The following is a 26,842-nucleotide window of genomic DNA, read 5'->3' on the forward strand; positions in this document are numbered from 1 at the left end:
CTCTCCATTACTTTGAACAGCTGACCCCAAATATTTAAACTCATCTACTTTCACCACTTCTACTCCTTGTAACTGCACTATTCCACTGGGCTCCCTCTCATTCACACACATGTACTCAGTCTTGCTTCTACTGACTTTCATTCCCCTTCTCTCCAAAGCATATCTCCACCTCTCCAGACTAGACTCAACTTGCTCTCTACTCTCACTACAGATCACAATGTCATCTGCAAACATCATAGTCCATGGGGACTCTTGTCTGATCTCATCCGTCAACCTGTCCATCACCACTGCAAACAAGAAAGGACTCAGAGCTGATCCTTGGTGTAATTCCACCTCCACCTTGAATGAGTCTGTCATTCCGACTGCGCATCTCAGCGCTGTCACACTATTCTTGTACATGTCCTGCACTACCCTAACATACTTCTCTGCCACTCCAGACTTCCTCATACAATACCACAGCTCTTCTCTTGGCACCCCATCATAAGCTTTTTCTAAGTCCACAAACACACAATGTAACTTTCTGGCCTTCTCTGTACTTCTCCAACAGTATTCTCAGAGCAGACATTGCATCTGTAGTGCTCTTTCTCGGCATGAAACCATACTGCTGCTCACAGATCTTCACCTGTTTTCTAAGCCTAGCTTCTACTACTCTTTCCCATAACTTCATGCTGTGGCTGATCAACTTTATGCCTCTGTAGTTACTGCAGCTCTGCACATCACCCTTGTTCTTGAAAATAGGAACCAGCACACTTTGTCTCCACTCCTCAGGCGTCCTCTCACTTTCCAAGATTTTATTAAACAATCTGGTTAGAAACTCTACTGCCATCTCTCCTAGACATTTCCATGCCTCCACTGGAACGTCATCTGGACCAACTGCCTTTCCACTCTTCATAGCAGCCCTCACTTCTTCTTTACTCATCTCTTGTACTTCCTGATTTACTCTCACCACATCATCCAGCCTTTTCTCTCGCTCATTTTTTTATTCATCAGCTCTTCAAAATATTCCCTCCACCTTCTCAGCACACACTCCTCACTTGTCAGCACATTACCATGTGCATCTTTTACCACCCTAACCTGCTGCACATCCTTTCCAGCTCTGTCCCTTTGTCTGGCCAATCGGTACAAGTCCTTTTCTCCTTCTTTACTATTGAACTTCTTGTACAGCTCGCAATATGCCTTTTCCTTTGCTTTTGCCACTTCTCTTTTCGCCTTACACTGCATCTCCTTGTACTCCTGTCTACTTTCTTCATCTCTTTGACTATCCCAAAACTTTTTCGCCAACCTCTTTCTCCTTATGCTTTCCTGGACCCCTTCATTCCACCACCAAGTCTCCTTGTCTTCCTTCCACTGTCCAGATGTCATACCCAGTACTGTCCGAGCTGTCTCCCTCACCACATCTGCAGTACTTTTCCAGTTGTCCAAAATTGCTTCCCCTCCAACCAGTGCTTCTCTCACTTGCTCGCTAAATTTCACACAATAGACTTCCTCCTTCAGCTTCCACCATCTGATCCTTTGTTGAGCTCTCACTCTCTTCTTCTTTACCTCTAAATTCATCCTACAAACAACCATCCTATGCTGTCTAACGACACTCTCTCCTGCCACCACCTTACAGTCTCTGATTTCTTTTAGCTTGCATCTCCTATACAGAATGTAGTCTACCTGTGTGCACCTTCCTCCACTCTTATATGTTACCCTGTGCTCCTCCCTTTTCTTAAAGTAGGTATTCACCACAGCCATTTCCATCCTTTTTGCAAAATCAACTACTATCTGTCCTTCCCCATTCCTGTCTTTGATACCATATCTACCCATTACTTTCTCATCACCTCTGTTCCCTTCACCAACATGCCCATTGAAGTCCGCTCCTATCACCACTCTTTCATGCTTGGGCACACTCTCCACCACCTCATCTAACACACTCCAGAAATCTTCTTTCTCCTTCATCTTTAATCACTTTAATCCATCACTTTAATCATATCTTAGATCTTGTTCTGACTTATGGTATGGAAATAGAAGACTTAACAGTATTCCCTGAAAACTCCCTTCTGTCTGATCATTTTTTAATAACATTTACATTTACTCTGATGGACTACCCAGCAGTAGGGAATAAGTTTCATTACACTAGAAGTCTTTCAGAAAGCGCTGTAACTAGGTTTAAGGATATGATTCCTTCTTTATGTTCTCTAATGCCATATAACAACACAGTGCAGAGTAGCTACCTAAACTCTGTAAGGGAGATAGAGTATCTCGTCAATAGTTTTACATCCTCATTGAAGACAGCTTTGGATGCTGTAGCTCCTCTGAAAAAGAGAGCTTTAAATCAGAAGTGTCTGACTCCATGGTATAACTCTCAAACTCGTAGCTTAAAGCAGATAACCCGTAAGTTGGAGAGGAAATGGCGTCTCACTAATTTAGAAGATCTTCACTTAGCCTGGAAAAAGAGTCTGTTGCTCTATAAAAAAGCCCTCCGTAAAGCTAGGACATCTTTCTACTCATCACTAATTGAAGAAAATAAGAACAACCCCAGGTTTCTTTTCAGCACTGTAGCCAGGCTGACAAAGAGTCAGAGCTCTATTGAGCTGAGTATTCCATTAACTTTAACTAGTAATGAGTTCATGACTTTCTTTGCTAACAAAATTTTAACTATTAGAGAAAAAATTACTCATAACCATCCCAAAGACGTATCGTTATCTTTGGCTGCTTTCAGTGATGCCGGTATTTGGTTAGACTCTTTCTCTCCGATTGTTCTGTCTGAGTTATTTTCATTAGTTACTTCATCCAAACCATCAACATGTTTATTAGACCCCATTCCTACCAGGCTGCTCAAGGAAGCCCTACCATTATTTAATGCTTCGATCTTAAATATGATCAATCTATCTTTGTTAGTTGGCTATGTACCACAGGCTTTTAAGGTGGCAGTAATTAAACCATTACTTAAAAAGCCATCACTTGACCCAGTTATCTTAGCTAATTATAGGCCAATCTCCAACCTTCCTTTTCTCTCAAAAATTCTTGAAAGGGTAGTTGTAAAACAGCTAACTGATCATCTGCAGAGGAATGGTCTATTTGAAGAGTTTCAGTCAGGTTTTAGAATTCATCATAGTACAGAAACAGCATTAGTGAAGGTTACAAATGATCTTCTTATGGCCTCGGACGGTGGACTCATCTCTGTGCTTGTTCTGTTAGACCTCAGTGCTGCTTTTGATACTGTTGACCATGAAATTTTATTACAGAGATTAGAGCATGCCATAGGTATTAAAGGCACTGCGCTGCGGTGGTTTGAATCGTATTTGTCTAATAGATTACAATTTGTTCATGTAAATGGGGAATCTTCTTCACAGACTAAAGTTAATTATGGAGTTCCACAAGGTTCTGTGCTAGGACCAATTTTATTCACTTTATATATGCTTCCCTTAGGCAGTATTATTAGACGGTATTGCTTAAATTTTCATTGTTACGCAGATGATACCCAGCTTTATCTATCCATGAAGCCAGACGACACACACCAATTAGCTAAACTGCAGGATTGTCTTACAGACATAAAGACATGGATGACCTCTAATTTCCTGCTTTTAAACTCAGATAAAACTGAAGTTATTGTACTTGGCCCCACAAATCTTAGAAACATGGTGTCTAACCAGATCCTTACTGTGGATGGCATTACCCTGACCTCTAGTAATACTGTGAGAAATCTTGGAGTCATTTTTGATCAGGATATGTCATTCAAAGCGCATATTAAACAAATATGTAGGACTGCTTTTTTGCATTTACGCAATATCTCTAAAATCAGAAAGGTCTTGTCTCAGAGTGATGCTGAAAAACTAATTCATGCATTTATTTCCTCTAGGCTGGACTATTGTAATTCATTATTATCAGGTTGTCCTAAAAGTTCCCTAAAAAGCCTTCAGTTAATTCAAAATGCTGCAGCTAGAGTACTGACGGGGACTAGAAGGAGAGAGCATATCTCACCCATATTGGCCTCTCTTCATTGGCTTCCTGTTAATTCTAGAATAGAATTTAAAATTCTTCTTCTTACTTATAAGGTTTTGAATAATCAGGTCCCATCTTATCTTAGGGACCTCGTAGTACCATATCACCCCAATAGAGCGCTTCGCTCTCAGACTGCAGGCTTACTTGTAGTTCCTAGGGTTTGTAAGAGTAGAATGGGAGGCAGAGCCTTCAGCTTTCAGGCTCCTCTCCTGTGGAACCAGCTCCCAATTCAGATCAGGGAGACAGACACCCTCTCTACTTTTAAGATTAGGCTTAAAACTTTCCTTTTTGCTAAAGCTTATAGTTAGGGCTGGATCAGGTGACCCTGAACCATCCCTTAGTTATGCTGCTATAGACGTAGACTGCTGGGGGGTTCCCATGATGCACTGTTTCTTTCTCTTTTTGCTCTGTATGCACCACTCTGCATTTAATCATTAGTGATCGATCTCTGCTCCCCTCCACAGCATGTCTTTTTCCTGGTTCTCTCCCTCAGCCCCAACCAGTCCCAGCAGAAGACTGCCCCTCCCTGAGCCTGGTTCTGCTGGAGGTTTCTTCCTGTTAAAAGGGAGTTTTTCCTTCCCACTGTAGCCAAGTGCTTGCTCACAGGGGGTCGTTTTGACCGTTGGGGTTTTACATAATTATTGTATGGCCTTGCCTTACAATATAAAGCGCCTTGGGGCAACTGTTTGTTGTGATTTGGCGCTATATAAAAAAAATTGATTGATTGATTGATTGATTCATCTCACAACCTACTTGTGGGGCATATGCACTGATGATATTCATCATCACCCCTTCAATTTCCAACTTCACACTCATCACCCTGTCAGACACTCGCTTAACCTCCAACACACTTTTAACATACTCTTCCTTTAAAATGACCCCAACACCATTTCTCTTCCTGTCCTCACCATGGTACAACAACTTGTACCCACCGCTGATGTTCCTGCTCTTACTTCCCTTCCACTTGGTCTCTTGCACACACAATATGTCTACCTTTCTCCTCTCCATCATATCAGCCAGCTCTCTCCCTTTACCAGTCATACTACCAACATTCAAAGTCCCTACTCTCATTTCCACCCTTCTAGTTTTCTTCTTCTCCCGCTGTTTGTGGAAATGTTCTCCTCCTCTTCTTCATCATCTTCGCCCAGCAGTAGCCCAATTTCCACCAGCACCCTGTTGGGCAACAGCACCGGTGGCGGACGTTGTTAACCCGGGCCGCCACCGATCCGGTATGGAAATTCGATTCTTAGTCTGCATAGTTGGGTTGGCTTGTTTTACGCCAGATGCCCTTCCTGACGCAACCCTCCTCATTTATTCGGGCTTGGGACTGGCACTCAGAATGTACTGGCTGCACACCCCATGTGGCTGCCTAAACAAGAACCTAAACAATTTATAAATACACTAAGACAGTAAATTAACATTAAAAAATTACATAATTAACAGGAAATTAAAAAGGTTGAGTTCTTCTTCTAAAATTTGTTGCAGTCTAAAGTTCTAAAAACATTCTGGACTCGCACGGCATTCCAACTCATTATATAAGCTTTGCTTAATTTATTACCACCCTTGAAAAATGTCAGCTACCTATTTTATAAACAATACCCAATCTAGAGCCTGTGGATCCCCACGGGCAACATGCCAGTAGGATTATATTTGTTACTGGTTTCAGACAATGCGTCCACCACAAAACGACAACACCCAAAAATTCATGCCATCTATGGGGGAGGTGATGGCTATGCATTGGGCTTCAGACCAGTGGATCCTCCGTTCAAACCCTGACAGACAGGAACCTCACTAAGGATCCTTGGGCAAGTTCCTTAATCCCCCATTTGTTTCTGGTGTGTCGTGAGCTCCTTGCATGGCAGCACCCTGACATCGGTGTGAGAGTGTTTGTGTGACTATGAGGCATATTTGTGAAGCTCTATATAAATGCAGTCCATTTACCATCTCAAAAACATATGTGCACACACACACACACACACACACACACACACACACACACACACACACACACACACACACACACACACACACACACACACACACACACACACACACACACACACGGGGTTGAGTTGCTTGTTTAAACAATTCATTTTCCCTATGTTAACTTGTTTTTGTCAACTAAAACCTTACAAATTTGAATAAGAATGAAGTCCAAGTCACTGTTGTGCCACTGTAACTAAATGTGACACTATCTCAATGCTTTTGGGAAACCGAGCCCTGTTCTTGACTGTAGTCACTCACACGGCGAGCCTCTTGCTGAAACTTTGCAGCTTTCTTAGTGTCTGCTACGGCCCGTTCCACAAAACCCACTGATTGGTCCATGTTGCTCTCAATCCTGTCAATCATTCCACCCTAACATAGGGTACGATGTCCAACATAATAAAAACATAAATGTAATGGGAAACAGAAAGACACCACAAATAAAAAATGTCGCAGGAGTGTGATTAAGGATGTGTGAAGGGATGGAATCAGATAGATGTACAAAGGGTGAAGCTTTGAGCCTGACCCAGGAAAAGCAGGACGTGTTCCATCTTGTTCCATCAAAAGCGTTTTCCATCTTGTGCATTTTGAGAAACCAACAATTCTCGAGAATGTGTGAAGTTCTGACTCACTGGGTGTAATGATAAACGTTGGCTTCTCAGAATGCAAAAGATGGAGAACCACACCTTACTTTTTTGGGTGGAATCCTGTAACCGCTACAACTCTGACTACAAAACAATCAGGATAAAATCACAAAATACAGATACGCAGAATATTAAAATGAAGCACAGTACCTTACGTGCTTTTTTCTGGAACCTTACAGCTTTTTTGGTCTGTTCCTTAGCCACCATAATGTGGTCCACTGATTTGGACACATTACGCTCTATGTTGTCTACTATGTCACCCTGAAAAACACATAATCAGTAAGTTACAGAACAATAACTGAACCAGTGAATATAACGTCAAAACATACAATTCAAAGCAGTTCATAAAATTCTTTAATCCTTATATTGCACCATCAAAACCAACTTTATCGTATCATTCAAATAAAACCTTAGAATTGCTTATATATATATATATATATATATATGTATATATATATATATATATATATATATATATATATATATATATAGTATAAATTTTACAGTATAAATGGAAACTTTTTCATTAATCATTGATGAAATTATTACATTTCTTGTCATTTACATTCGGATGAAATTATAGTACAGCACGTGAAGCGTTTTATTTTTTTGTCTGTTTATGTCACACGTCATGTGCAGCCAGATTCATCAAGTTTGATTTATTTGTGCAAAAATGATGGCAACTCATGAATGCTGACACTGTACAGCTCTGTATAGCTCACAGTGTGGCTATTCAGCGGCAGTCTCATTTGTGAAATTTTACACAAATTCATATAAAACATCAATTTTTAAGTTGGTGGTGTTTTCTGTGTAAACTCAAGTGTGCACTGATCTCATCTGGGGACAGCGATTCAACACATACGCGTATCAGTACGTACACTTTCACTCTCAGGTTCATGTTTTGGAAGAAAAAGGGAAATTCACCAATTCCATTTATGGTACGAAAGTTTCCGATTGGAATAACCCGTTCACTCGCGTTAACTGCTTGGTTCACTGTTTCCTCTTTTCACTTCAGAAACAGACAGCAGACTCAGGGGTGTGGCCACACCTCTTGCACTGAGGGTCTGGCCATGCCTCCTGCACAGAGCATGGAACTAGAGTGACACACACTCTGTGGATATTAGACATAATATCATTGACTTATGGAAACAAACAAATAAGCACACGTCCATCATACTGTGCAGAGTCATACCGTGTATTCTGCATGCAGTTCTGTGGACCAAACTGTCACATGCGTACCGTGTGGTTCAATACAAATACATGTATTGAAACACCCCTTATATTTATATATATATATATATATATATATATATATATATATTCTGGAGCATATCTTTTCAGAAGTGAGCAGTGGCCACCTAAAAATTGTAGCTCAAGAACAAAGCAAGCGTCTTACCTCAAACAGGCTTTCCCTCAGAAAGCATGGCGTAAACCAGCAAGAAATATACGTGGTTATATGTGTTTGTATTAATTCTAATGTGAGGTTTGCACAAAAAACATAATCACTTCTTACTAAATGCATTGAGGGCGAATTCCCCCTTATACAGATGGGGTGATGATGAGATGGATGTAGTAGTGGCAAAGGAAAATGAAGAGCGATACAAGAAAGGTTTGGAGCTGGAAAAAAAAGGAAACAGATGAAGACTGACAGTCAGATCACAAGACATCAGGTATGAAAGAAAGAGTACAGGGAAAAGTAAGACTTGAATGAATCAAACAAGGAATCAGATAAGGCTGCGGTTCCATGAACAGACTGATGAGTGAATCGAGGATTGGAGGGAAGGATGGAATCCAGGATCGTACCTGGCTCTCCACCAGCATGGCGATGTCTACAAACATATCATGCAGCTCCTTGATGCTGCTTTCCAGTCGAACAATGTCTTTGTGTCTCGATTCTATCTCACTTAGGGCTTGTTTAGAAATTCCAGAATCCACAATCTGTTGAGAGGAAACTACCGTTACCAGGATCAGTACACTTGCACAGACAAACCTCTCATATCAATATGCTGGTGTAAAAAAGATGTGTACTAAAACCATGTATGATGTGTTTTTACAAGTGCACTGTTCGTTATAGTTTTACTTTTCAAACAGTACTGTCATGTTTGACTATATAATTTTGCACTCACACACTACACTTTTTAGGTGGCATAATTTGACAAGTCATAATGCAATACAGTGATTAAGATACTTAAGAGCTTATGGTACGTTCACCTTGTTGTTGTTCTTTGTTTTTTTTTAATTAAAAAAATATAGATATGTCAAAATGGCTTCTTTGAGAGTCAAGGAGGCAGAAGAAAGCAAATTAACAAAACTATAATGACACTGAGCTTGCCATACCAAAACAGGAGGACAGCTAATTGTTAAGCAGTTGATATTAAACATTTAATTTGTACTGAGCAACTCATTAGCTGACATTAGCAAGATACTTGGAAAACATAGCTTTAAGTACACTGAGGCTATTTCATACCAAGAGCTACAGTGCCCTCCAAAAGTATTGTGCTGCTTGATATTTCACACATTTTAGTTTATTTATGCCATTTCAAATACAAAAAGTAAATCAGGCTTCTCAATATGAACATTTCTAAAATTATCTTCTTTAAACTCAAACTCAAGGCAAATCTCTACAACTTGATATAAATTAAAAATATAAAAGCCAAGATGATGGGTTACATACAAAATTGGCCATTTTGGTATAATACTTGTAAATAATCAGTTTTGTTGTCAGTTTTCTTCAGACAAGTCAGGGGATGGATACATGAACATTTCCAAGTCACTGAATATGTCTTGGACTTTATTTACATTATTTTTGAAGAAATACAAACAGTATGGCACTCTATGGTAAATCTGTATGGAGTAGACAGTTCTCAAAAACTGAGTAACTGTGCAAGAAGGAGAAGAGTGAGGAAAGCCACCAAGACACCCAGACAACCCAGAAGAACTTATAGGCTTCTGTGGATGTGATTGGAGAAACTGTGCATAGTGCATGTTTTGCATTTTGTATCCCCAGTTATACAGCTTCATGATGAAGAGGTATAGAGGAGGATTTTCTTTAACCAAAACATCAAATCTAGGCTTACATCTCAGATGTACCTTCTGGAAAATTGTAGCTGAACTTTCAGCACTCCTTTTTAAAGGGGAACAGAAACGCCCACGGATTTATTTATAGCATGAATAAACACAAAAAACATGTTCTTTTGATAGTTCAAGAAACAGTAAAGACCATAAAACATCTACAGAAAACCTTGTTTTAGTCATGGTCTGAGAGGCTTTGACATCAACCGGCTGAAGCCATTTATGCAGGTCAGGCAGGTGACATCACTGGTTGGGGGGAAGATCAGCCTAGTTCTGAGATTCCCTGCCAGAGGCACCAACAAAGAGGGTATATATGACTACTAGAGTCCGCACGCCCAATGCTGCCCACTAAATGCGAGTGTCCCTTCATGGACCGTGACATGACACCTCCTAACCGGGCAAAATACTGACGAAGCTCCTAGACGTTAATGTATTTTCAATGGGGATTTGTGACTGAACACACTCAGAAAAAACACTCACAAAATACGTGTTAAAATGCCATTCTGATCTGGATATCAAGCCAGTAAAATTAACATTAAATCATGTCAAGAAAGTTTAAACTTACTCTGACACCCACACATGCCAAAATATTAGTGTTTTGAAAAGTTACACGGCTCTGAGGTGTTAAGCTGCACTGCTGGGTGCTGCTCCTAAAACCATTACGAAACATATATATATACATATATATACATATATACATATATATACATATATACATATATACATATACATATATATACATATGAAGGCTTTTCAGGGAACTTTTAGGACAACCTGATAATAATGAATTACAATAGTCCAGCCTAGAGGAAATAAATGCATGAATTAGTTTTTCAGCATCACTCTGAGACAAGACCTTTCTAATTTTAGAGATATTGCGTAAATGCAAAAAAGTAGTCTTATATATTTGTTTAATATGCGCTTTGAATGACATATCCTGATCAAAAATGACTCCAAGATTTCTCACAGTATTACTAGAGGTCAGGGTAATGCCATCCAGAGTAAGGATCTGGTTAGACACCATGTTTCTAAGATTTGTGGGGCCAAGTACAATAACTTCAGTTTTATCTGAGTTTAAAAGCAGGAAATTAGAGGTCATCCATGTCCTTATGTCTGTAAGACAATCCTGCAGTTTAGCTAATTGGTGTGTGTCCTCTGGCTTCATGGATAGATAAAGCTGGGTATCATCTGCGTAACAATTTAAGCAATGCCGTCTAATAATACTGCCTAAGGGAAGCATGTATAAAGTGAATAAAATTGGTCCTAGCACAGAACCTTGTGGAACAATGTCGGACTCTGTAGTTTTCTCTGGGCCCCTCCCCAATCGGACCAGGAGTGACATGTTTAGCCGCATGTTCTCCTTGAATTGCTGGCTGTCTGAGTGGTGTCCAAAAAATGAGGTGGGCTTCATAGATAATTGGCAAAGCCTCTGGGGAAAACCTGGTCTTGTTAGGAGAGACGGCATCCATCCCACTTTGGATGGAGCAGCTCTCATTTCTAGAAATCTGGCCAATTTTCTTAAATCCTCCAAACCGTGACTATCCAGGGTTGGGACCAGGAAGCAGAGTTGTAGTCTTACACACCTCTCTGCAGCTTCTCTCCCCCTGCCATCCCCTCATTACCCCATCCCCGTAGAGACGGTGCCTGCTCCCAGACTACCAATAACCAGCAAAAATCTATTTAAGCATAAAAATTCAAAAAGAAAAATAATATAGCACCTTCAACTGCACCACAGACTAAAACAGTTAAATGTGGTCTATTAAACATTAGGTCTCTCTCATCTAAGTCCCTGTTGGTAAATGATATAATAATTGATCAACATATTGATTTATTCTGCCTTACAGAAACCTGGTTACAGCAGGATGAATATGTTAGTTTAAATGAGTCAACACCCCCGAGTCACACTAACTGTCAGAATGCTTGTAGCACGGGCCAGGGCGGAGGATTAGCAGCAATCTTCCATTCCAGCTTATTAATTAATCAAAAACCCAGACAGAGCTTTAATTCATTTGAAAGCTTGACTCTTAGTCTTGTCCTTCCAAATTGGAAGTCCCAAAAACCAGTTTTATTTGTTATTATCTATCGTCCACCTGGTCGTTACTGTGAGTTTCTCTGTGAATTTTCAGACCTTTTGTCTGACTTAGTGCTTAGCTCAGATAAGATAATTATAGTGGGCGATTTTAACATCCACACAGATGCTGAGAATGACAGCCTCAACACTGCATTTAATCTATTATTAGACTCTATTGGCTTTGCTCAAAAAGTAAATGAGTCCACCCACCACTTTAATCATATCTTAGATCTTGTTCTGACTTATGGTATGGAAATAGAAGACTTAACAGTATTCCCTGAAAACTCCCTTCTGTCTGATCATTTCTTAATAACATTTACATTTACTCTGATGGACTACCCAGCAGTGGGGAATAAGTTTCATTACACTAGAAGACGTATTGTTATCTTTGGCTGCTTTCAGTGATGCCGGTATTTGGTTAGACTCTTTCTCTGCAATTGTTCTGTCTGAGTTATTTTCATTAGTTACTTCATCCAAACCATCAACATGTTTATTAGACCCCATTCCTACCAGGCTGCTCAAGGAAGCCCTACCATTATTTAATGCTTCGATCTTAAATATGATCAATCTATCTTTGTTAGTTGGCTATGTACCACAGGCTTTTAAGGTGGCAGTAATTAAACCATTACTTAAAAAGCCATCACTTGACCCAGCTATCTTAGCTAATGATAGGCCAATCTCCAACCTTCCTTTTCTCTCAAACATTCTTGAAAGGGTAGTTGTAAAACAGCTAACTGATCATCGGCAGAGGAATGGTCTATTCGAAGAGTTTCAGTCAGGTTTTAGAATTCATCATAGTACAGAAACAGCATTAGTGAAGGTTACAAATGATCTTCTTGTTGTGTGGGCCGCCGAAGAGGAGGTACTGCTGGCTCACCACCACCGGATGGCGCCCTGCTTGGAGTGCGGGCTTCAAGCACAAGAGGGCGCCAGAACCACTGGGAGTGACAGCCGTCAATCATCCTCAACACCAGCTGTCACTCATCATCTCATCATCACCATCACCATAAAGGCCGGGTGGCGACTCCACCTCCTCGCCGAGAAATCTCCTACAATACAAGGTAATCTCTCTGCTGACTTATACGTCAAAAATAATCTGATCTGTTTTGCAGCTGTTTTTTCCTGGTGGTATTTCCTTGACTGGATTTTCGGAGCTGCTCGTGTGTATGATTGGAGGTGGAGGCTCTCCCTCCACAAGAATCAATAATCAAGGTTGCTGGGTGTGAGGATTCACACTCACTACCTTCTGTTTTTTCTGCCAGCAGTACCAGGGCCGACAACGGAGGACAGAGACCACCTGGGGACTCGGGGCTTGGCGGCTTCGGTGTTCTTCAGGCCGTTGGTGGTGGAAGCGGTGTGGGTCCCGGCTCTTCGTTCATCTGAGGTCTCCTATCTTCGAGCCTGCCCGCAATCCTCTTGTGTGTGATTGGCAGAACCTTTGTTTGTTTTACGTTGTGTACTTGTGCAACATTAAATTGTTACTCCTTTCCTTATCCATTGTCCGTTCATTAGCGCCCCCTGTTGTGGGTCCGTGTTACGACACCTTCCCAACAGGATTTCTCAGCCATTCGTCATGGATCCCGAGGGGCGTCAACCACAGCTTGAACAGCCAATGGGAGAACAAGGAGCGCAGGCGTCAGCAGGAGGCGTGGTGAGTGATCTGCAGCAAATCCTTACCGCTTTCACTGCTCAGTTACAGCTGGTAACTGAGCAAAATGCAAGCCTCAATCAGAGGATGGAGGCTCTCACCGCCAGAGTGGAAGCACGCGAGTCAAGCGTCGCTGCAGTGTCTCCTCCTGCTGGTCCGGGGCCTAATGTAGATGTTCCACTGGCCGTTCAACTACCCCCCCCACCGTCCCCTGAAGCTTACATAAGTCCTCCTGAACCGTACGGAGGCTGTGTGGAGACGTGCGCAGACTTCTTGATGCAGTGTTCGCTCGTTTTTGCACAGCGTCCAGTCATGTACGCGGCAGACGCCACCCGGGTGGCTTATGTAATTAATTTGCTTCGAGGTGAGGCACGCGCTTGGGCTACAGCGCTCTGGGAACAGCAGTCATGGCTTCTGACGTCATACGCTGGGTTTATACGGGAATTCAAACAGGTGTTTGATCATCCCAACAGAGGCGAGACCGCCTCGACCGTGCTGCTGTCACTGAGACAGGGGCGTCGGAGCGCGGCCGATTACGCTGTCGACTTCCGCATCGCGGCTGCGAGGTCGGGTTGGAATGACGTCGCGCTCCGCGCCGCCTTCATAAGCGGACTGTCCCCAGTACTGAAGGAGCATTTACTGGCTAAGGACGAACCGCAGACTTTCGACGGGCTTGTCACTCTGGTTATACGCTTAGACAACCGTTTGAATGAACACCGTCGGGAGCAGGCCGGGGGGCGTGGCCGGGCACAAGCCGTCCCTCTCTCTTCCGGGTCTGACGGGGTGACGTCGTCCTCACGCTCCATTGCCGGTGGGCTCCGTGTGGCAACAGCTCCCCCTGCTGACGAAGCTATGGACACGAGCAGGGCTAAAGTGAGAGCAGATATTAAACAAAGGAGACTGGCCCGCGGGGAATGTTTTTACTGTGGCTCATGTGAGCACCTGTTAAAAGACTGCCCCAAACGGTCAAACACCAACGCCCGTCCTTAGACACTGGGCTAAGGGTGGGCCATAACATGTGCACGGGAAGTTCCCGCAAATCAGCACGAATCCCAGTGGTAATCCTGAGTGGGGATTTAACCCTTCACGCCCCAGCACTGGTGGACACGGGGTCCGAAGGGAATCTGTTGGATAGCAGATGGGCAAAGGAAGTGGGGCTCCCCCTAGTGGCTCTGCCTTCGCCCTTGAAGGTACGGGCACTAGATGGCACTCTACTCCCGCTAATCACACACCGGACCCAGCCTGTGACCTTGGTTGTGTCTGGGAATCACCGGGAGGAGATAGTGTTTTACGTGACATCTTCTACCTCCCGAGTGATTTTGGGTTTTCCTTGGATGGTGAAGCACAATCCCCGGATCGATTGGCCGTCTGGGGTCGTGGTGCAGTGGAGCGAAACCTGCCACCGGGAGTGTTTAGGATCCTCGGTTCCCCCCGGAATGACGGCTAAGGAGGAGGTTAAAACCCCTCCCAATCTGACGGCGGTGCCAGGGGAGTACCATGATCTGGCTGACGTCTTCAGCAAAGATCTGGCGCTCGCCCTTCCACCACACCGTCCGTACGATTGTGCCATCGATTTGGTTCCGGGCAGTGAGTTCCCGTCCAGCAGGCTGTACAATCTCTCACGTCCGGAACGCGAATCAATGGAAACCTACATCCGGGACTCCTTGGCCGCCGGGTTGATCCGGAACTCCACCTCCCCGATGGGTGCTGGTTTCTTTTTTGTGGGCAAGAAAGACGGCGGACTTCGTCCATGCATCGATTACAGGGGATTGAACGAGATCACGGTTCGCAATCGATACCCATTGCCCCTCTTGGATTCGGTGTTCACACCCCTGCATGGAGCCAAAATATTCACCAAACTCGATCTTAGGAATGCGTACCATCTAGTTCGGATCCGGAAGGGAGATGAATGGAAGACGGCGTTTAACACCCCGTTGGGTCATTTTGAGTACCTGGTCATGCCGTTCGGTCTCACTAACGCCCCCGCGACGTTCCAAGCCTTGGTTAATGACGTCCTGCGGGACTTCCTGCACCGGTTTGTCTTCGTGTATCTGGATGATATACTCATCTTTTCCCCGGATCCTGAGACCCATGTCCGGCATGTACGTCAGGTCCTACAGCGGTTGTTAGAGAACCGGCTGTTTGTGAAGGGCGAGAAGTGTGAGTTTCACCACACTTCTCTGTCCTTCTTGGGGTTTATCATCTCCTCCAACTCCGTCGCCCCGGATCCGGCCAAGGTTGCGGCGGTGAGGGATTGGCCCCAACCAACGAGCCGTAGGAAGCTGCAACAGTTCCTCGGCTTCGCAAACTTCTACAGGAGGTTCATTAAGGGTTACAGTCAGGTCGTTAGCCCCCTGACCGCCCTGACCTCCACCAAAGTCCCCTTCACCTGGTCGGACCGGTGCGAGGCCGCGTTTAGGGAGTTGAAACGCCGGTTTTCATCTGCTCCAGTTCTGGTGCAGCCTGATCCTACTCGCCAGTTTGTAGTAGAGGTGGACGCCTCAGACTCAGGAATAGGAGCCGTGCTGTCCCAGAGCGGGGAGTCCGATAAGGTTCTCCATCCTTGTGCCTACTTTTCCCGCAGGTTGACCCCCGCTGAACGGAACTATGACGTGGGCAATCGAGAACTCCTCGCGGTGAAGGAGGCTCTAGAAGAGTGGAGACACCTGTTGGAGGGGGCTACGGGGCCTTTCACGGTTTTTACGGACCACCGGAACCTGGAGTACATCCGGACCGCCAAGCGGCTGAACCCCAGGCAAGCCCGCTGGTCCCTGTTCTTCGCACGCTTTGACTTCCGGATCACCTACCGCCCCGGGACCAAAAATCAACGATCTGATGCATTGTCCCGGGTGCACGAAGAGGAAGCCAAGGTCGGGTTGTCGGACCCCATCGACACCATCCTTCCCGAGTCCACTGTCGTGGCTACCCTCACCTGGGACGTGGAGGAGATCGTCCGGGAGGCCCAGACTAAGAACCCGGACCCGGGAAACGGTCCGAAGAATAGACTCTACGTTCCACCAGAGGCTAGGGCTGCCGTCTTGGACTTCTGCCACGGATCCAAGCTCTCCTGTCATCCTGGAGTGCGTAGGACCGTGGCAGTAGTCCAGCAGCGCTTCTGGTGGGCGTCACTGGAAGCCGACGTCCGGGACTACGTCCAGGCCTGCACCACCTGTGCCAGGGGCAAGGCGGACCATCGCAAGACCAGGGGTCTCCTCCAACCCCTGCCTGTGCCTCATCGCCCCTGGTCCCACATCGGTCTGGACTTCGTCACGGGCCTCCCGCCGTCCCAGGGCAACACCGCCATACTGACGATAGTGGACCGGTTCTCCAAGGCGGCCCACTTCGTGGCCCTCCCGAAGCTCCCAACGGCCCAGGAGACGGCAGACCTCCTGGTTCACCACGTCGTGCGTCTGCATGGGATACCGTCGAACATCGTCTCGGATCGTGGTCCCCAGTTTTCCTCGCAGGTCTGGAGGAGTTTTTGTAAGGAACTGGGGGCCACCGTGCGTCTCTCGTCCGGGTACCACCCACAGACGAACGGCCAGGCAGAGCGGGCGAACCAGGAACTTGAACAGGCTCTTCGTTGTGTCACCTCCGCTCACCCGGCGGCCTGGAGTAACCATCTGGCCTGGATCGAGTACGCTCACAACAGCCAAGTATCCTCTGCCACCGGCCTCTCCCCCTTTGAAGCGTGTCTGGGCTACCAGCCCCCGTTGTTCCCACTTGTGGAGGGAGAGGTCGGGGTACCCTCGGTCCAGGCCCACCTGCGGAGGTGCCGCCGGGTGTGGCGGGCCGCCCGCTCTGCCCTGTTGCAGGCCCGGACGAGGGCCAAGGCCCATGCAGACCGCCGGCGTTCCCCGGCCCCTACATACCTACCAGGGCAGGAGGTGTGGCTATCCACCAAAGATATCCCGCTCCAGGTGACCTCCCACAAACTCAAGGACCGCTTCATCGGGCCGTTCCCCATCGCCAAGATCCTCAGTCCAGCCGCAGTGAAGCTAACTCTCCCGGCTTCACTGCGGATCCATCCGGTTTTTCATGTTTCCAAACTCAAGCCATACCACACCTCACCGCTCTGCTCCCCCGGACCCGACCCACCTCCTGCCCGGATCATCGACGGGGAGCCGGCATGGACCGTTCGTCGGCTCCTGGACGTCCGTCGGATGGGTCGGGGCTTTCAGTACTTGGTGGACTGGGAGGGTTACGGACCCGAGGAACGCTCCTGGGTGAAGAGGAGCTTCATCCTGGACCCGGCCCTTCTGGTCGATTTCTACCACCGACACCCGGACAAGCCTGGTCGGGCGCCAGGAGGCGCCCGTTGAGGGGGGGGTCCTGTTGTGTGGGCCGCCGAAGAGGAGGTACTGCTGGCTCACCACCACCGGATGGCGCCCTGCTTGGAGTGCGGGCTTCAAGCACAAGAGGGCGCCAGAACCACTGGGAGTGACAGCCGTCAATCATCCTCAACACCAGCTGTCACTCATCATCTCATCATCACCATCACCATAAAGGCCGGGTGGCGACTCCACCTCCTCGCCGAGAAATCTCCTACAATACAAGGTAATCTCTCTGCTGACTTATACGTCAAAAATAATCTGATCTGTTTTGCAGCTGTTTTTTCCTGGTGGTATTTCCTTGACTGGATTTTCGGAGCTGCACGTGTGTATGATTGGAGGTGGAGGCTCTCCCTCCACAAGAATCAATAATCAAGGTTGCTGGGTGTGAGGATTCACACTCACTACCTTCTGTTTTTTCTGCCAGCAGTACCAGGGCCGACAACGGAGGACAGAGACCACCTGGGGACTCGGGGCTTGGCGGCTTCGGTGTTCTTCAGGCCGTTGGTGGTGGAAGCGGTGTGGGTCCCGGCTCTTCGTTCATCTGAGGTCTCCTATCTTCGAGCCTGCCCGCAATCCTCTTGTGTGTGATTGGCAGAACCTTTGTTTGTTTTACGTTGTGTACTTGTGCAACATTAAATTGTTACTCCTTTCCTTATCCATTATCCGTTCATTAGCGCCCCCTGTTGTGGGTCCGTGTTACGACACCTTCCCAACACTTCTTATGGCCTCGGACAGTGGACTCATCTCTGTGCTTGTTCTGTTAGCCCTCAGTGCTGCTTTTGATACTGTTGACCATAAAATTTTATTACAGAGATTAGAGCATGCCATAGGTATTAAAGGCACTGCGCTGCGGTGGTTTGAATCAGGCCATAAGAAGATCATTTGTAACCTTCACTAATGCTGTTTCTGTACTATGATGAATTCTAAAACCTGACTGAAACTCTTGAAATAGACCATTCCTCTGCAGATGATCAGTTAGCTGTTTTACAACTACCCTTTCAAGAATTTTTGAGAGAAAAGGAAGGTTGGAGATTGGCCTATAATTAGCTACGATAGCTGGGACAAGTGATGGCTTTTTAAGTAATGGTTTAATTACTGCCACCTTAAAAGCCTGTGGTACATAGCCAACTAATAATGATAGATTGATCATATTTAAGATCGAAGCATTAAATAATGGTAGGGCTTCCTTGAGCAGCCTGGTAGGAATGGGGTCTAATAGACATGTTGATGGTTTGGATGAAGTAACTAATGAAAATAACTCAGACAGAACAATCAGAGAAAGAGTCTAACCAAATACCGGCATCACTGAAAGCAGCCAAAGATAACGATACGTCTTTGGGATGGTTATGAGTAATTTTTTCTCTAATAGTTAAAATTTTATTAGCAAAGAAAGTCATGAAGTCATTACTAGTTAAAGTTAAAGGAATACTCGGCTCAATAGAGCTCTGACTCTTTGTCAGCCCGGCTACAGTGCTGAAAAGAAACCTGGGGTTGTTCTTATTTTCTTCAATTAGTGATGAGTAGTAAGATGTCCTAGCTTTACGGAGGGCTTTTTTATAGAGCAACAGACTCTTTTTCCAGGCTAAGTGAAGATCTTCTAAATTAGTGAGACGCCATTTCCTCTCCAACTTACGGGTTATCTGCTTTAAGCTGCGAGTTTGAGAGTTATACCACGGAGTCAGGCACTTCTGATTTAAAGCTCTCTTTTTCAGAGGAGCTACAGCATCCAAAGTTGTCTTCAATGAGGATGTAAAACTATTGACGAGATACTCTATCTCACTTACAGAGTTTAGGTAGCTACTCTGCACTGTGTTGGTATATGGCATTAGGGAACATAAAGAAGGAAACATATCTTTAAACCTAGTTACAGCGCTTTCTGAAAGACTTCTAGTGTAATGAATCTTATTCCCCACTGTTGGGTAGTCCATCAGAGTAAATGTAAATGTTATTAAGAAATGATCAGACAGAAGGGAGTTTTCAGGGAATACTGTTAAGTCTTCAATTTCCATACCATAAGTCAGAACAAGATCTAAGATATGATTAAAGTGGTGGGTGGACTCATTTACATTTTGAGCAAAGCCAACTGAGTCTAATAATAGATTAAATGCAGTGTTGAGGCTGTCATTCTCAGCATCTGTGTGGATGTTAAAATCGCCCACTATAATTATCTTATCTGAGCTAAGCACTAAGTCAGACAAAAGTTCTGAAAATTCACAGAGAAATTCACAGTAACGACCAGGAGGACGATAGATAACAACAAATAAAACTGGTTTTTGGGACTTCCAATTTGGATGGACAAGACTAAGAGTCAAGCTTTCAAATGAATTAAAGCTCTGTCTGGGTTTTTGATTAATTAATAAGCTGGAATGGAAGATTGCTGCTAATCCTCCGCCTCAGCCCGTGCTACGAGCGTTCTGGCAGTTAGTGTGACTCGGGGGTGTTGACTCATTTAAACTAACATATTCATCCTGCTGTAACCAGGTTTCTGTAAGGCAGAATAAATCAATATGTTGATCAATTATTATATCATTTACTAACAGGGACTTAGAAGAGAGAGACCTAATGTTTAATAGACCACATTTAACTGTTTTAGTCTGTAGTGCAGTTGAAGGTGCTATATTATTTTTTCTTTTTGAATTTTTATGCTTAAATAGATTTTTGCTGGTTATTGGTAGTCTGGGAGCAGGCACCGTCTCTACGGGGATGGGGTAATGAGGGGATGGCAGGGGGAGAGAAGCTGCAGAGAGGTGTGTAAGACTACAACTCTGCTAACACTCCAAAACTGAGGTGTTTATGTATAAAACTTAGATGTTTCTTATATATTATGTAAAAGCTAGTGAGAAATAAACACTTCTAAAATAAAGAACACTGTTGATTGGGTGATTTACAAGACATTTCACAGACATCAGTGCCACAAAATCACATCAAGGTAACTTCTGGTCTTTTCAAAAGCATGCATGCGTGCACACACACACACACACCCCTCCTCCTGCAGACAGCGTTAAAAAGAAAATATTCGTTATGAAATTCCCCCCAGAAAAATATGTTCTCTTGATTAAAATGAGCTGTAATTTTCCAAGATGTTTCAAAAATAAACAGGCATTATAATGCTGGGATTTCAAGAGAAATTAAATTTTGTCAGTTTAGTGAAATGTGGGTGGCACTCTAGCTTCAACAAGCATCACTATTAAAATCTAGTGAAGGACTACATTATGGGTTATTACTGGGTTTTTATGTATAATAAGTCATTAGTGTCCAGTGTGCTTTAGATATTCATTTAATTAACTGCCAAGTGGATAAATGACTGAAATAAAACACTGTCAATGGAACTGAGTGACAAACATAAGCATGAATGAATGGAAAACAGTTTTGAAAAAGAACATAAAAAAAAATCCAATCCAGTGAGTTCCCACATTTAAAGCTTAAAACCATTAAAAACTGTCTGAGGAGTGCAGTGGGACAAGAGAAACTAAGGATCAACAACAGAAGATGCATTTAATGGTTTAACTCAAATAGTACAGACAGCAGCACAGTTATGCTGTAGTTATTTTTCTCATGACATCAGTTTTATTCCTCTGTCCAGGAGAAAACATGCAGTGACATTTTGGCTCGCTACTGTGGGGTAAATAAACTGACAACAACTCTGCGGTGTCTTCTTTTTTCTGCCTCAAAGAAGACCACTGGTATAATTTTGTTTTCCCCTAATGTTATTATCATTATAGCCATTTTAGCTTTTTCATACTCAATTGCAGGAGAAACAAAAATTCTGTGCAAGTGGAAACATGACAATTATTATGATACTGATGAATATGAAAACAGTGATGCTGCTCCAACTCTGACAAATCTGACTAAAGTAGTAGCTTTTCTACATGCAGCAATAATGCAATTCAATGCTGAAAGGAATTCGTGTACATGCTTACCCCTGCAGTGAACACAGCAGCATTTCCACTCTCCAACATCTCCTCCAGTTCTTCATCTGTTGTTGCTTTCCCAGCTGGACACACAAAAGAAAAATAAATGAATAAAGTTCACGTGAAACTATTAAAGAATACCAGCTTTATTCTGCATGTGTGTGTCACTCACTGATTTCGAGCTGTCTCTGAATACGAACTTTACTCCTCTCCCTGAAATCCACCTGGGCTTCATTATACTTTGTCATGACCTCCACGAACTTTCTGGAAAGGACTGCATGCTGGGAGACATTTCAAAAGTGTCTGGTTATTACAGTATGTCTTGTGCTGTGTTCAAACATAGTGCCTAGAACGCTGATGAGCTGCTGGATACATTTACGCAGACGGACATTCAAATTTGACTGTTTGATAAACAACGGAGGCAGTGCATGCAACAAACTGCACCTTTTTTGCCCATTCCAACAACTGGATCACTCTTGTTTTCACTGGTTCTGCCTGGCGACACCAGTACCGTACACATTTTATGGCCCGGTCACACGGCATTAGCTGAACGAAAGAAAAAGTCACAAAGCCACAAATCATTGAGAAAAAGTGGATGAATGAGTCGGCACTTCTCCCATCACGAAAAGCCTGAGTGCAGAGCGCAAAAAAGACCGAAACGAAACTAACAAAAGAAAAATGAAGTGAACAGTAACCTTGATGCTGTGATCATTTCTGCAGCGTGTCTGTGCTCTCCACAGCCACCTGCAGCTGCGCTGCCTTGACAACAGGTCTGTCTTCACTACAACAACGTGTACGCGTACACACACATTGCAGCCAGAGACGGCTGCAACCTGCGTAAATAGTTAAAGTAGTTGATAAAACGTTCTTGCTGCTATTGTTTCTGTATGAAAACGTTGCATTTTGTCCCACACATGGACGAGTCACGTTCAGCTCGTCAAATCTTTAGTTATTGATCTGTTCAGATATCATCGATGTTCGTGTAAGACGTCGGACTTGGGAGGTTGGACGAAGTTGGACGACAAACAGAATGCTGACGGTAAGGGAACTACACAAACAATGAGGAACCATCAAGACAGAAAGCAAAACAGAATATGGAAGAATTGAGGTTGTCGTCAGGATTCGTTCACATTTTTCAACAGTTTGGGAATTCTGACGAAGCGCCACCCACAGGAACGAAGCTGGACGACAGTTAAACGATGTCTCCGAAAGTCAACGTAAGTCCAGATTTCTTTTATCGTTTCGGCTTCGGTGTCACTGGTTAGTGCCGTGTGACCAGGGTTTAAGTTTCTGTCATAGATAAACGTGCCATCAACAGCAACAAAAAAAGTTCACAATGACGACAACAACACACGTGTTCATCAGTATCCTCATATAATATGATCCTTTCAGTGACAGCAAGCTTTTTTCCACCAAAACAATTTTCAGTAATATGTAAGTTATTTATTTTTTAATAAAATGTGATCTAAGATCTGCACTTAAACCACCTCATTGGTCCTCTGAAAATTTGGCACAAGTACATAGTTTTTATGTAAGCAATTTGATGACACCTTAAAACTGAGTGACCACACTTTACCTGCGATTTACGTATCCGCATGTCAGCTGAAACCCTCTCCTGTTCTTCTGATTCTAGATTCCTTTCAATTGCTGGAAAGAAATGCAAATTACTGATTCATTACTACATGTAAAACCACTTTCAAACCTCAGTATTTTCTTCAACTGCACCCCAGAGAAAATGTTTTACTTTGACAAGTTATGCGTGGGGAGGGAAGTGATGGAAGACTCACTCTTTAGTTTGTTTCTAGCACTGTTGGCCATCTTCTTTATTTCACTGGTGATTGCTTCCAAGTCATCCTGGGTCTCTGGAAAGGAGAGACATTTCGTAAACTTAAAAGTATTTAATGGATACATGGGTTAAGGTCTGCCATCTTTCAAGACTCGATGGTTTCACTGAAAATGTAAAGCCAGTGTTGCTGTATGTTTTAATAAATACGGTATAAGGAAATTAATTTTTGTGTATAAGAATAAGCAGCATGTTGGAAAAATACAAGTTATTATTAAAGTATGTGCTAACACCATAAATATATGTGAGGAACAGAAACAAAAATGGTAGGAAAATGCCTTACTCTGGTCTGACGTGGGAGCAGACAAGATGATGGAGTACAGTTTTTTTACTTCGACCACATTTTCATCAATTTTGTCAATACTGCTCCTGATCTCTTCAATCTGAAACACACACACAAATCTCAAAATTATGCAATTATGAAAAATGACAAACATTTCACAATGCAAGTTGCATCTAAATCAGGGATCTACCAAGCACTCACTGTGTTCTGGTGAATAAATGAATGCACAATGTGGTGAGCCTCGTTTCCTTATGAATCACCATGGTTGTGAATATAAAAACAACTTTAAAAATTCTGGCAATGCAACTGGCAAAAACTAGGTTTTCTGTCCTGATGAAGAGCAAAGGTCTGTACATGGTTTGTGCTGCACTCTGAAACCCATTATTTTCAAGTGTGTGCTTGCCGCACACTGCAGGCTTTTCTTAAAAAAAGGCTGAACTGCAGGCACCACCGCCTATTCATCGATGGGGGTAAATGGGCATATTTATAGAGTTCACAGTTACTTACTTCATGTTTGATTCTTGAATGATAAATTACTCTGCATAAGAAGTGGACCACTGTTAAAAGGGCTGCACTTTCTCAGCTGAACACAAATACATTTTATTACACTGATGTATTGATTAGTCATTGATGTAACTCCAATCTTTATTTTCATGCAACGGCTGCAAGATCCTTCATAAAAACATTATAGTTTTGTGGCATCAGACTGCTGCACGAAAACCAAAAAGAAACCACAGAGTGACATGCAGTAAATCTTTTGTCCCACTTCATTCGCAACCTAAAACATACACATACACAGAAACACATACATATCTTGTGTGAAATGCAGTGGTCGGCACAGATAACCGAAAAATTCACTTCTATAACAGATAGTAGAGAAGCTTGAATCTTCGACTGGACTGTGTTGCTTGACGCGAGGACAGATAACATTCTATAACAGATAATCAGATACCTGAAAAGTTATCTTTGATTAAGTTAAAATGATAAACCACCCAAAAATGTATCAAAAGTTACAGATAACCGATAAATTCCAGTACTGTCTCCGGTACACTTGCAACTACTAACAAGCTGATTTTGAATTTAACACCACGATCGCTTCTGAAAGTATCAAAGGCGACGACAGACCCAAACAATGAGTCAGCACTTCTGTCTTTGAGTGCGCTGCCCCCTACTGGAAGCTCCAGTTTACTACATGGCTTCCAGGACAAACACAGCTGAGAGTAACCACAAAGCTCAACTCTCTACTCAATCACAATGCTGCCGTCAGGCATTGGTCTTGGAAAATAAAGCAATGCTGACTTATGGTTTGGTGTAAATAAAATGAATACTGATAGAATAACTCCATTAATTATCAATTCTGTCATTTGTGCAAAGTTAAGATATAACATATATCTTTTAATGTTGAATAATGCACTAATTCTGAAGTTTTGTAACAAACACAGACAGATGGCGTTCTGGGTAAAATGTACCTCCGATAACACTGATTGGTTGACTCATACATTCTATGTAAACCAACACGTTAATGTGTGCTAATGTATGTTGTGTGTTGGTGTTTACAGATAAATGTGCTTTTGTAAAATATGGCATTCTTATTTGTAAAAAAAAAGGCATTTTCAAAAAAAAAAAAAAAAAAAAAAAAAAAAAAGCCAAGTTGTAATTAGATAACCATCTACTGGTGCCAGTGTGAGTTTTGGCCCTTTGTCAGCTGATTTTTCATTTGTGCGAGAATTTTTTGGATCACACAGAGTTTCAGGTTAATTGCGCGTCCTGCATCGTTTAGTATACATGGAGTAACGAGCTGCGTTTAACATCTAACGACCACCTCCTGATCGGCGATCGGCGAGAGTTTTTGTAAATTAACTTTGAAAAAAAAAGCTTCTGTTTACATTTTGCTTCTGGAAACACAAGTCCGATGTGTGGTTTTTGAACGTACAATGTGTGTGAGAACATAAATCGTGCGCTCTGAACTTTTACACAGTGTGGTTCTGTGGTACAGTTTAAAGCTGGAACCGAGTACAGTGACTGAAAATATCATACAGTGTCTGCCCAGCTTCAGTTTGAATACTGCCATGAACACTACTGGCCAGTAGATGGCAGTACAGACCTTGAAAACTTTAAGATGCGCGGAATTTAATAAACGCAAACACAATAACAACATCTATAAACCCAGAGAATATATTCACTAGAGTTTTACGCACTAGAGTTTAATGCTGTTGTCCATGGAGCCTGATCAGAGTGTCTCAAATGCATTTCTCATGTTGTGAACGTACTGAGATTACCCTATACCCATAATGCACCTGGACACAGCATGTCCACACTAAAACCTTAAAAATTAGCGCATTACTTTAAAACTAAAACATATATCTGAAATTTTCACTTTATAAAACTTAAGACGTGACGTTAGTTTAAATAACTTGTCTGAAATTAGTTTGGTTAAAATTTGAACCATAAGTTAAAAATGTATGCCTCTGGATGACTTGGGTGATATTGCCCTCGTATCAGTATGGAGTTAAAAGAAATTAGGTTTTTTGTGACCAGCTCTCCTTTGTCTGCAGAGGATAGAACTACACATCTGCTACAAAACATTTAACAGGTAGGTGCTCAACTGATTTTAAATTTTAAGTGTTTGTAGCTGTTCAATTCGGCTTTGTTACCACGTTAACGGTCTAAAAATTATTGGACAAAAATTTAATCGGAAGATAATTAGTCCAATAATGGTTTTCAAAGTTATCTGAAAAGATAATCCGATAATGAAAACATTATCTTCGATAATTATCGGTTATCAGATTATCGGAACTGTGCCCACCATTGGTGAAATGTGTGATTTCTTTTTTCGTAGCTGATGTGAGCAGTTCTCTGTGTGTCTGTTTCCACTGACAGAATGCAGCATAATTAATCACCAGTTTACTTAAATATTGTCATCTGAAACAATAATTAGTCTGAAATCACAGATTGTTTTTTAAAAGCTACACACATAAACATGCATAGTTATGTGAATGAATTTGTGCAATACTGGAACTTTGTGGAACTTTGTGAATATTCCTGTTATTTCTTCACAGATCTTAC

General features: G+C 43.2%; 1 protein-coding gene across 2 annotated transcripts in view; it reads right to left on the reverse strand.

Annotated features, from left to right (window-relative positions):
- stx3a (syntaxin 3A) overlaps positions 1-26,842 on the reverse strand; it is a 66,456-nt gene that overhangs the window by 7,345 nt on the left and 32,269 nt on the right. Inside the window, exons 3-9 of one of the 2 annotated variants that reach the window (XM_034181355.1) lie at positions 23,777-23,876; positions 23,438-23,512; positions 23,227-23,297; positions 21,823-21,931; positions 21,660-21,733; positions 8,418-8,552; positions 6,765-6,875 (exon numbers count right to left, since the gene is read on the reverse strand). In XM_034181355.1, the coding sequence (XP_034037246.1) occupies positions 6,765-6,875; positions 8,418-8,552; positions 21,660-21,733; positions 21,823-21,931; positions 23,227-23,297; positions 23,438-23,512; positions 23,777-23,876 (675 nt within the window). The remainder of the gene's footprint in view (positions 1-6,764; positions 6,876-8,417; positions 8,553-21,659; positions 21,734-21,822; positions 21,932-23,226; positions 23,298-23,437; positions 23,513-23,776; positions 23,877-26,842) is intronic. The other variant, XM_034181356.1, reaches the window with a different exon arrangement.

This window comes from Thalassophryne amazonica, chromosome 11, assembly GCF_902500255.1.
Source record: "Thalassophryne amazonica chromosome 11, fThaAma1.1, whole genome shotgun sequence".
In the NCBI taxonomy this organism is placed as follows: Eukaryota; Metazoa; Chordata; class Actinopteri; order Batrachoidiformes; family Batrachoididae; genus Thalassophryne; species Thalassophryne amazonica.